The 12960-nt window shown below is 26.2% G+C and overlaps 1 protein-coding gene across 4 annotated transcripts in view; it reads left to right on the forward strand.

The window, feature by feature from the left end:
- The first annotated feature begins 1397 nt into the window (after nt 1-1397).
- The window catches only part of LOC129987879 (protein lingerer-like), a 31191-nt gene continuing 19628 nt past the window's right edge, over nt 1398-12960 (forward strand). For 3 of the 4 annotated variants that reach the window (XM_056095857.1, XM_056095860.1, XM_056095859.1), the window contains exons 1-10: nt 1398-1489; nt 5669-5843; nt 8121-8207; nt 8530-8640; nt 8988-9201; nt 9923-10033; nt 10857-11009; nt 12029-12087; nt 12210-12304; nt 12665-12881. In XM_056095857.1, the coding sequence (XP_055951832.1) occupies nt 5709-5843; nt 8121-8207; nt 8530-8640; nt 8988-9201; nt 9923-10033; nt 10857-11009; nt 12029-12087; nt 12210-12304; nt 12665-12881 (1182 nt within the window). In that variant the 5' untranslated portion in view covers nt 1398-1489; nt 5669-5708. Of the gene's footprint in view, nt 1552-5668; nt 5844-8120; nt 8208-8529; nt 8641-8987; nt 9202-9922; nt 10034-10856; nt 11010-12028; nt 12088-12209; nt 12305-12664; nt 12882-12960 lie in introns of all 4 variants that reach the window. The other variant, XM_056095858.1, reaches the window with a different exon arrangement.

A 12960-nucleotide genomic window follows, 5' to 3' on the forward strand; every position in this document is an offset into this window, starting at 1 on the left:
TGATATATTTCTTCTGGTCAAAATTATAAAATTTTTTTTTTTTAAGAATAAGAATTTTACTTAAAGAGATAATAAACATATTTCACATTATATAATATTATATAGAATGAATGTGTTATAGAATATTAAACACATTTTATGATTAAATACAAAATAATAAGAAAATAATTGTGTATAATTGAAATATTCATATTTTATGTTTACTGATAATACATTGAATGGAACAAGTATTTTCTGCTTTATATGGACAATTTTCTTTGATATAAATGCAATTTCTACAGCGTTTCCAATAGTGTAATTAATTATTTTAATTGTGGTGAAATTAACTTTAATTAATTAAGGATAATTGAACAATAAATGAATCAGATGCTCGTCATTCTGCAAACTTAAAAATACACGATCATCAGGGATTGGGTTTAAATTTTTAAATTCTTTGATACACCACTGTCTATACCTCGCTTCCGCAAAGATCAAAATTTTTGTTGTTCTGAAAAGGCAGCCCTGAATTGAAGAGAGAAAGTTTTTCTAATGGAACGTTAAAAGTAAAAGTTTAAAATTACGGAAAGAAAAGGTATTCAACTTTGGTGTCATAATGGAACTTGTACCTCATTAAATTCCTAAGCACATATCTAACCTCTTCTGACTCTAGAGCGACACTATTAAGAACACTGGCGGGAAATATATTCATTCCTTTGATCTGTTCTTAATTTTTTCTTACCACACTTAATATGTCATAAATACAGTCAAATATGTTTCTATTAACAAAATTCGAAGTATAAATTACGAATTCATAACTGCTGCTGGATAGAAATAAATATTAAAATTTCGCTCCATATTAGGTTAAAATCAGTTTAAAATGAAATTTAAATCTTTTGCAATTTTTTAGGAGCTTTCAAGAAAACATTTAAAAAAATTTTATAAAATAAGTAAATTTTTAAAAAAATTTTTATAATTAAATTAACATTTAATAATATTTTATAATTTTATAATATAAATTATTTCTAGCTTTTTTCTTTTTTTAATCAGTATAAGTTGTGCATATTTTATTTATTTCAGTACATAATTATTCCAGTCTAATACTCGGTTATTGTGTTGATTTATTAGTTAATATACATTGAATTTACTCTATTGAACTTTTATTTAATCATTTTTCTATATAGTTTCAAGGATAAAGCAATTAATTCAATTCAGTAATCCTCATCTCATAATGGACTCGAAGACATTATATGAGCTCAATTCAACAATACGATTAAATTAGATTAATTTAATTATTACATTAAAATGTTTTAACTGGGATGAAGTAGAAAAAGAAAATTGTTCTCTAAATTATAGTTTGGGCCAGTTCTAATTTTATATTTTATGGCGTAGGAAATACTGCAGTCTTGATTCCTTTCTTATTTTGAGCTTTCTTTCATAACCGCGATGGCTCAAGCGTTCAGATAGCGCAGGCTTTGTTAGTTAACTGAGAAAATTGTAGGCTTAAGTGAGCGTATGTGATTATTTCTTCTATGTCTGTTTTATGCTTGTGAATCTAAATTGATCTTATGTGAAGTAATGATTTATTTATTTTAAGTGATTGATCTTTTGTGAAATATGGTATTTATTTATGTCGGAAATATTGGAGATTGTTTGTATTGTCTTCATCTAGCATTCTGGCGGTCAACCACACGCTAAGTGAAAATGAAAATATTGTTTTAAATGATGATTTTTTTTTAAAGTTTGCTGTGTAATAGCTGTTTATAGTATAATCAGTGAAGTTTCTTTCAATTGCGAAGATTATTTCAGTATATAAGACATTAATATTTAGAGATTATTTATTATTGTTTGCAATGTGTGTGAATATTTATCTGTTTGGATTATTTACTATGTAGGGTGTGGATAAAAAAAATCAATGCATTTTAATTTGTTTATAGTTTTATTTTATCCAGTGGAAAGATCAATTGATGATCTCTTTTAAATTTAACAAGCGTTTTAAAATATTGACTTTTCTCCTTTTCTTTTACAAACATTCCTGATCGCTTTGATTCAATGGACGACGCAGTGCATGGCTGAATTGTTTAACTTGTTGCAATCAAAGTCGTAAAGCAGTTTTTTTCATGCAAAGAAAATATTCTTCTGTGCTATTTTATTGGTGTTGCAATTATTTGGTAGGCTTTAGTGAGCACTAATTCTTTAGAATTTTTATTAGTTGCTAATCATATGTTTTATGAACATGGTGCATTATTCTAGTCTTAATTTACATTTACTAGTTTTTGTTTGAATTATTTTGTTCTGCTATTTAGCAAGCTTTTCAAATTTGATTTAAATTATTTTGAAGATTTATTTACCAAATTCATATTTTGATGTCACTTTTTTCAATAATCAGATCTTTTATTTCTGAATCATTAAATGAAAATTTCAAATTTCTTTCCCTGTAATCATATTTTTACTGACAGTTTTCTTTATAATTAAATAATCTGTCCATCAATTATTTTGAGAAAAGTAGCTGATAATTTTTGAAAAGCAGCTATTCATTTTTGCACATTATATGTTACAGCATATGCAAACTTGTGCCTTTCAATTTTCTGACATGATTGTCATTTAATATTAAAAAGTTTTCCATGGTTTGAAAAAAAAAAGTTATAGCATATAATTATATGCAGGCATATTATTGAAATTTGCTTTTATTTAAGAAATTTCTGAGAATATATATATATTTTTTTTTGTTTAAGTAGTTGAATGCATTTACTTTTAGAAATAGGCTTAAAATGGTAGTCAGTGTCTTCTGATTTAAGTAACTATTAAAGATTATTGTCCTGAAATAATTTTAAAAATCTCCTTTGATTTTTTTCATGCTTATGTCCTTTTTTTATCATATCTCATATGTATTTAAAAGAACACCTGCATTTGTAAATTTTTTCCATTCAAATTGTTGAACTAGTTATAGGGCAGCATGCTTTTTAACTATCTTTTTTTTTTATTTGCAGAGTAATGTGATTATGGAAAAAAAATATTGAAACATGGTTAAAATAATTGCCTAATCTTAAATTTGTGTTTGGAATATACAGTATAAATTTATAGTAACCATATTCTTTTTTTTTGCCTGAAATACCATATTTTACCTTTAGAGCCCTTTTGAAAATTTCTTTTATTTAGCTTATTGTACTAGTTGAAATTATTTAAACATGGGAAAATTAATTTCCCATGCTTTTAGGAAGTTTTTTTCTGTCCATTTGAAAAATATATAAAATTCATTTTGATATCTGAATTGATAGTGCTGAAAGAATATATCCACAAAAATTTTTTTTCTTAAGTCAAAATAGGATAAATAGCTATCTAGATTAAAAATAATGGCTTTCATCTTAAGAAATCTTTTAAACATTTGTATTAATATATTGAAACATATATAACATATGAAACATATGTGTAATATCAAATTAAATATGTTTTGAATTAATGAATGAAAAATATTTACAAATTATTTTTTAGCCATGTACTTTTTAAAAACTAATCATCTAATATGTAAAACTGCTGAAATTCAAGCATATGTTTTGCAATTGGGTTTTACGATAAAAAATGTAATTAAAATTCTGGATAATGCTTTATATTTTATTTTTATTAAATTTATTTAAAGTTGACTTTTTGCACAAGTTAAATAAAAAATAATGGTAAAGTTAAATAATAAACTTTAAAATTGCAATGTTTCTTAATTTTTTAGAAGTCTGCAATTAGTTTTTTTATATCATGTTCTACTATAGAATAAATAGTCTTGCTGGAAGTTTGGACAGTGGAGTTATTTTTACATTTTTAATTAATAACTAGCCTCTCTTTTTGTTATATATTAAAATTTGTTGATTGTACTAAATTATCCCTTAATTTGAGGTGACAGAAAGTTAGTGTTGCAATAATATATGTTTTTATTGGATGGAGGTGAGAGGGCTAATTGCAAATGGTTAAATACTTAGTACTAAAGATTGTCTTTAAGGTATCAGATAATCCTTGAAATTCATATTATTGCAAGCCTATATTGTTCATGAACTTAGGAAGAAGCTTCTTCAAATAACGATAATCTTAAGTTCATTATCAGAGTTGTTAGTTATGGATGTATTTCAATGCTATTAGTTAATTTTATTTACTGAATTGAATAAGTATTTATTATCCACATTTTCCTCCAGATTAAAAATGGAAATTATTCATTTAAGATGAAATTTCTTTAATTAAATAATTCATATTGTAAATTTATTTAAAAAGTAATTTTCTACATTTGATGGTTACAGTTGTAAAATGTGAAATGAAGTATTTTAAAGTAACCAATTTCAGCTTCAGTTGAATTAGAATTTTTTTTGTTGGTTAACTTTCTTTTTTCTATCTTTGAGGTTATCTTTGAAATATATTTTAATTAATATTTATAAAAATTGTTCTGCAAGATTCTAGAGTTTATTTCCTGACTTCCTTATTTTGAAATCTTCTCTTCCTCTTGTTTGTATTTGAAATGTAAAGAATTTTATTAATGGGAAATTCTGAAATTGTTTTCTGTAATATATTTGTAGTTTGAATTCTTGTTTGCGTTTGAAAGAAACTTAATAGGTAGTTATTATGCACTTTAAAATGAATCATATATGTTTTTAAAGTTATGCTTAAATGAATAGTTTATTGACTGTCAGAAACATAATATTTCTAATATTTTTTCCCCCTTGAATTAATACAGTTTTCTTTTTCATAAGCTATTCTGGCTCTTGTACCATAAAAATTAAAACTCCTAATTCCTATTCATAAAACATTTTGAATTTCAAAGTTAATTTTTAATGAAATTTATATAGATATTTTGCTAATGTTTCATGTTTTATAATTTATGAAGAGTTTGCACTTAATTTATTTGTAATTAGTAAGTATGCATTGAATGCACATATTTTTCTGCAGCTTACATATTTCATTACATTAGAAACATTTGACTTATTTCAATGTGATTTACTTTAAAATATGCACATTTGTGCTTGTTTTTAAGTTCTCCTTTGTGTGTTTGTTAAAATAATTTGGGGAAAAAATTATTTAATTGTTTTGGTCAAAATGCTAAGATGTAAGTTAATAATTATTTCATTCTTTTTGGCTAATTTTTTATATTTATTTTATATTTAATTTAGAAATAACTTTGAAATAAAGAGTGCTGAGTTGTGTATTTGCTTGTTTCATATTCAGTTGTATTCTCGTTTTACCTGAATCTGTCATGAATTGTAGGTTTCAAACGGTTTTCTGCTAATTAAAATAAAAATAAAAAGAGATGGTTTTTGATCTTCGAAGAAAATTGTTTTGTTATTCTGTAACATTTTAAGAACCTTTTGCATTTAAAGTTACAGAATTTTTTTTTTTTTTTAAAGTGTGCTACGTTTCTAAAGTGCATGAATTTCTTTTGAATAAATCAGTTAACAAACAAATTCACAATGCATTGTGTTTAAAGTAGATGCTATTGTGTTTCTCTTGCATATTAATTTTCTTGTCATTTAATATAGGGATGTTTGCAAAATAAACTTCGACTAAAATTTTAAAATATTCCCATGATACATTATTTCATTTTTTACTGGACCTTATTCATAGGAATATTCATAATATAATCAATCCAAATTGTGTACTCATGATATTTAAATACTTTTATAAAAATTGATTTCAGATCAAATTTTTTTTTCTTTTTCAGTTATTTTGTAAATACCCCTATTTTGTATATAGTACTGTACATGATGAGTTCCGCCACAGCACAACGAGCAGGTAGAGCACCGAAAGATAAAAACAAAACGCAGCCATCCCACTCAACTACAAAAACTCCCTCTGAAACATCAAAAGCAACTGATGGAATAGTTTCAAAAATACAGGTTAGTAGCAATTTTGTTTACTTATATTTTAAATTCAATTTTATTATTAAAAACAAAATCATGTTTACAAAAAAATCAAGAATTCATTTTTTTGGCTTTTATATCCATATTTCTGTCTTATCCAGTTTTCTGTTATCTGTCTTATCCAGTTGTAATCTCATCCTCCACTTTTCTTTGTTTTTGAACATATGTTTATATAGAAATACATTATCTCTGAAAAATTTTGGTTTTATTTTTTAAATGTTTTTCCTTCATTTAATCAGTTTTCTTTTGTTTAAATGATGGTGCATTACTGACACTTGTCAGATGTCAATTTCTGTTGCAAATCTGGATATTTTAAATTTTCTCAACTTTCTGGTTGCACTGAAGAATAATAATGAATGTTTGGGCTGCAACAATTTTATATTAGTGCTTATTTAATCTTATTCTATTTGTTTTTACTCCTCTGTATTTCGTGAACTTTTTAATTTCATTCTGTACACCGTTCAGATGAGTTCCTTCTTTTTAATAATTTGCTGGAGCTTTTAATCCTGCAGCATTTAAAATTCTGTTGAGGAAATGTAAGAATCTCATTGTCTAATGTCTGCAATCTTTATTTCATCAATTAAATTGATGGTGCCTTTCAAATTTAAAACAACTTTGCTGTAACTTGTATTTTTTTTTTTTTCTATGTTGTATATTTTAAAAGGTGGGTTATATTTTGTATACAGTAAAATAACTATCTGATAATATCAAAGGGTAATTTTGAAAATATAACTTTAAATTTGAAGTTTAGGCTAATGAGACAAGGGGGGGGGATAATATATTTACTGCTAAGACTCATGCTTTCTGTAAAATTAGATAGAAGGTGAAAGTCACTGCCATATGCAAAATATTATCAAGGCAGTTTTGATGTTGAAATAACAATCTAGAACCATTACCATCTGTAAGAAAGAGGATTAAGATGAAGAAATTGGCAAGAAACAGTTTCATTAAATCTAGTAAGCAGTTTTTTTCATTTTCAGCTAATATTAATCTGCATTAGGTTACAATTAACTGATAATAATTAATAGCATTGGCTGTAACATATAGACAATGAGATTGTAAAACTCTTGTAAGGACTTTGTTAGCTGGCACTTTTGGAATTTAGAGCCTGCACATTAAAAAAATGCATATATATATATATATATATAAACATATAATATTTTATTGTAATTTTAGAATGTTGTATAATTTTTTAAGTATAAAATTATATGTATATATTTAAATTAATTTTTTAAAATGTCACATTTTTTTTATCATTTAAATGTTATTGATAGATAAAAGAGCATGAGCAATAATGAAATTTCTGCATATAGTATGTTTTGCACATAGGATGAACATAAGTGAAATGCCAGTTAGAATTAGCATAGGCATAAGTGAAATGCCAGTTAGAATTAATTAATCATATTGTGTTTTAGAGTATCTGTGTTAAAATTTCTAATTCTGACTAAAAAAAAGACCAGTTCTTAAAAAAAAAAAAAATGGTATTATTCTCAGTAAGAAATAAACTTTTTACTGATAAATTAAAATTTTTTTTGAAAAACTCAAATCTGTTTAATTTTAAGTTTATACTGACATTCTTAAGGTTTTAGGTTTTGAATAATAAGCACATTTTTTTTTTTAATTCATATATCTTTTTGTTGCAACTTTTATTAGATTTTGAATGTTTAGATAAAATACTATATGCAATTCATATCTGCTCGATTGAAGTTTTCTGACATTCTAAAATTATTAATTGGTGCTATATAATAATCAAATTTTTTTAATTCATAATTTTTTTTGTCCGTGCAACTTTTATTATTAGATTTGGAAATGTTTAAATAAAATATTATATGCAGATATCTTAAATTTGAATAATATGGTGGCATATTTCTGTTATTTGTTATATTTTTATCATGTGCCCAGTAAGATCACCTCCTTCATATATTTAGTACAAAAATTGACATATTGTTTAGGATAATAGAAATCTGTAGAAATTCAGGTAGAATCTGGACCCATTGTAATAAATTCTGTTTAGTATTTAGTGTATATTATTTATACACTAAAGGCTCTTTATAGTCCCCTCCCCTTCTAGGAAAGTTTTATTTCTGGCTATACATGGCTATGGAACATTATAGAATATTTAAATTTTTTGAAGCTGCTTTTAAGTATTAATAAGCTATTGTTATGTAAATTTTTTGAAAAATTGCATTTCCAAAATTGTATTTTTAATATTAGTGTTTAAGTAATTTACTAATTTTTTTTCTCACTCTTTAGCCAACGGCTGAACAGTTGAGAATAGCACAGATCATCAATGATGCCAACAAAGGGGATTACCCAGATCTTAAAGATAAAGTTGAAAGGGTAAGTTAAGTTTGAATTTCATTTTCTTTCATTCAAAAGGGTTATGACATGCAGTATTAATTATCTGTACTAAATTCTGATTTACAAGAAGCAAGATTTAAATTTTAATTTTTATGTTAAATTTTATATTATTAAATATTGTTAAATATTTCCCTGAATGTTGTGTTGTGTTGTGTTATATCGCCCTTTCTTATAAGAGTGATTGAATTTTTTTTATTATTATTAACATTAAAAGAAAAATTACTTTAAAATTATTTTTTACCCCTGCTTTTGTGTTTTATTTGTGCATCTAAAAAAATTTAATTAAAAATTTTTTTTCTAGATAATTGAAATTACTGGAAAGACCTCTGATGCAGCTCTTGTAGCACTTCATGATTGTGACAATGATTCAAACAGAGCAGCCATAATGCTTTTGGAGGGAAATCAAGATGAGGTTTGTACTTCTAATCAATTTAAATACTTCCAATATCTCAGTCTTTCATAATTTAAATTTATTATTTAATGAAATTAAGTGATTTAAATTGTATTTTAAACATTGTAATAACAGTGATTGTTATGATAATAACAGTGATTGTTATGATATAGTTAACATCAATTATTATTCTGTTTTGTACAGGTATTTACTTTATTATTATACTTCAAATATGGCAGTTTCATGTACATGAAGTTTGGATAAACAAAACAAATTTTGGCATTTATTAGTAAAGTTTTGACCTGTAGATCATTAGATATTCAATTTATGGCCTGTAAGTTTAATCATTTTTAAAATTATTTCTTTAGGGAAAGTGGGAGACTTCAGGTAAAAAGAAGAAGAACCGTCAAGCACAACAGAAGGCACCTGAAGTTAATGGTCATGAACCTGCTCCAGTTGAGAAAGAAGAAAAAGAGCCAGTTGAAAATACCAATAAAAAACGAGAACCTAAACAGAGAGAAGGAGGATATCGATATCGTGGTCCACCTCGTATGAACAGAGGAAACCAAGGAGGGCGAAATTGTAAGTACCGTACACTTCCAAATATCCGGCCTAATTAATGTGGCAGAAAGATTAGCTTTGATAATAACAAAGCTGGATGCTCCGGAGTTTTATGAATTCATTTCTTTGCCCACCAGTATTAGAAGACAAAGCTTTTATATAAAACTCTCTATTATATTATGTATTTTTTTTTCACTTATTGAGAACAAAGCCCTAAATTTATTTCAATGTGAATACAGCACAGCCTGATGAATCATAAAAGCAGTTGCTGGTAATGCATTGATTTAAAATAGAAGGCTCTGTACTGGTAGTTTTATACATGTTTATATACTGCACTGTTTGTTTCAAAAATTTTTTGACAGAAAGTAAGTTAAAGTATAAACTGTTCTTATTTTAATATAAATTCTGCCCAGCTTAAATGCAGGAAACAAAAAAAAAAAAATAATAATAATAACATAAATCGTTGGCCTAATTCTTAAGAAAATTGATTCAAACTGATTTTATTTTTCAAAACTTGCAGTTTTTAGATTTTGAAAAAGTTTTCAATAGATGACTTAACAGACATTTTTCCTTCCTCATTTAATTGCAGTAAAAGAAAACTAGGCCAGATAGTATGGAAGCCAGATAGTTGCAAACTGTGTTTTCAAGATTATACTGTATTTTATTTTAAAGGAATTTCTGTGACTTATGAATATTGATATAACTTTTCGATAAAAAGTGAGCATTTCTTTGTTTTCTGTAGGGCGGAATAAAGAAAACGAGAAAAATGAGAGAAACATGCAAGATGGTCAGGGTCGTAGAGAGCGAAATACTGAAGGACGATCTCGGGGGCCAAGGAAGAACTTTTCTTCTGGTAAGTATCATACAGTTATTGTCAGTGCATATTATTTTAATGATCAAAAGTATGCTTTTATTAAGCTTTCATTTTAAGAAAGAGTAGAATTTTCCTATTTAAAATTTAGAAGTATTTCGCAAGTTTACATGAAACAGTTATTACAGTTATTCGCATGAAATTATAAAAAAATATTATTTCATTTTTTGTTTTTGTTTCACTAAATTATGAAATTGCTCCTTCCTGTTCTCTATTTTAATATTTCTTCTTGACATTAACTTATTATGGTTTAAAACATCTTGCTACTTTCCTACAATCTGAAAATATTTGTTTGCAAAATTTGAAATTTTAATTAGTATCTTCCGAGTAGTTTATTTCAAGGAAATGTTTTATATTTTTGAGGCTTTTAAATATACTTAAACTGTTTTCAGCTGGGCAACCTGATATTTAAAAAAAAGTGAAAAATATATTTTAAAGTGTTGTAAAATATAAACTGTTTTAAAACTTAGTTTTTTTTTTTTTTTTTAATTTTTTTTTTTTAATTTTTATAATCTACCTGCCTCTCAGATCTTTTTTTTAATTATGTTTACTCGTCTCTAAAGCATGCCGGGTTAAATGTTTACTTCTATTTATTGAGCATAAGATTTTCAAGGCTTGATCGACATTTGTTTGATTATTGTGATGTTTAGTATAAATTACAAATAAGATATTTATTTGTAAGATGTCTTGAGCTGCGTATTTTCATTAAATTTGATGCATATAGGCAAAAAGCAATTTCTTTTTGGACATTACCATTATTTTAAATTCATTCATTAACATCTTTATGCTGTGACATTTATTTTAGGTAGGGGAAGAGGTAGAGGAGGCCGAAGTAGAACGTTCCAGAATCGGGGTCTTCAGAACAATGATGGATTCCCAGAATCCATTGATACGTGGCAAAACAGCACTGCTGAGAAAGTAAATATGTCAAATACAGCAGATGCTACCATGACTGTTGGTAAGTTCATTTCTCAGTATAGTAATATGTTGTGTAATGCTTTTTTACAACGAAAAGTTAGGTTTGTGAGGCTTAATTGTATATTTCTTTCTTTTTTTTTAATCTTTTAATTTTTAACTGCTCCTGTAATGGAGATCTATATGCTGTATCATTAAGCCATTAGGTTGTAGATTTAATAATTTAGGTATATATTCACTTTACAGATAGCATTACTCTTTCTTCCTTTTTATAAACAATTATTGAATTCAGCATTATTGATGGATGGGGTTTTGTTGCTATTATAGAAATATAAGAACAGATTAAATTCCACTTGCAATTGAAAATTGCTGATTGTCTTTGATGAAAATTATCTTTTGTTTTTCTCCTATATAGTCTGTCTTAAAAGGAATTGTATCTTAATGAGTATTAATCTGAAAATTAAATACCATTTCATTTAGAAATTTTAGGAGTGCAGTATGTAGATCCTTTTTGTGTTGAAAAGAGTGTTCAGAATTCATTCTTTCTTCTTATACTTAAAGTTTAAAGATCTTGTTGCTTTATATGTAATCCAGCCTGAACAGTTAATGTGAAGAGAAATGATAAATAAATAGAGAAGAAAAAATTTATCTTTCTTTCAGCAATATGAGTTCAAAAGGAGAAACAATTTCTGATTTATAAGTGATGAAAATTCCTTTTCAAAATTATATTCTAATCATATATTTCAAAAATGTCTAGTAGGCAAGAAGTTGATCAAATCAGAAATAAAATTTTAAATTTCTGTGAGATGAATAGTCAATTACCAGAAAATACATGAATAGTTTTTAAAAAATTACAACTATTAATAAGCATATATAAAATAGCAGCTTCAAGTCTTAAAACAGCATTTTTAGATTTGTTCTCCAATTCTAGTGTTTTAGATGCATTCTCTTTGGGGCAAGATAAAGAAAAAAAAAGAAAGAAAAAAAACTTTATTTTGCAAATGTATATTTGTAAATTATAAAATTTTATTTTTTAATAATGTATAATATTTAAAATTACAGGTAATTGGTCAGATGTTGCTGTTACTGAGGAATGGAGTGAAGAAGACTGGACTGAAAATGTAAGCTTTTTTATTTCAAAATATGTAGCATGCATAGATTTTTATTATGTAAATTTGGTTATTTGATTTTATAAATAAATTTTTAAAACTTATAAAAATGTTACTATTATTTCTCTCTATAGTTGACAGAAACCAAAGTTTTCACACCTAGTGCTGGAACACAACAGTCGGCTGTTGCTGGTCTTGACATGCCTGCAGCTTCTGCACTTGGGCAGAAGTGAGTGACATTTTTATAAATTTTTTCCATAAATATTTATATAGATTCTCAATGTTTTGTATAGTACTTTCATCTTGACATTTTTATTTCTAGTGGTACTGGATAGTATCACAAATTACTTCAGTTTTAAGGCCAAAGGGAAGCAGAGATGAATAGATTTTGTTTGAAAAGTATGGTTATTGGGATAAAACTAAATTAATACGTGATATTTTCAAAAAGATAAAAGCTGTAATTGGAAAGTTTCTCAATGTTATATAAAACTTTTACATTAAATAATCTATGTTTTTTAAATTGTCTTTTTTACTGGGAATAAAATACTTAAATATTTTAAATTTTGTTGATATTTTTGTCTTTTCACAGCATTGATTTGACCAGCTTTTTACAAAAGTCATCAGCTAATTCTGAGAATACATCCAACTCTCTGTCCGGGAATAGTGTGACACAACCTGGACAGTCTTCTCTGATGTCTCAGCAGATACCTCAGATGCAACAAAATGTAGCTCCTCAGTCACAGTCCAACTTTGACTTCACACAGTTTGCTAAACAAGCAGCAGATCAAATTAAAGCGGCAGTTGGTGTAAGTTCCCCCCCCCCCCCCTATCTTGTATTTTATTCTTACATGATAAGCTGCCAGTTTTTGCCTCCTGAAATGGTAG

This window comes from Argiope bruennichi, chromosome 10 (assembly GCF_947563725.1).
Source record: "Argiope bruennichi chromosome 10, qqArgBrue1.1, whole genome shotgun sequence".
Taxonomy (NCBI): Eukaryota; Metazoa; Arthropoda; class Arachnida; order Araneae; family Araneidae; genus Argiope; species Argiope bruennichi.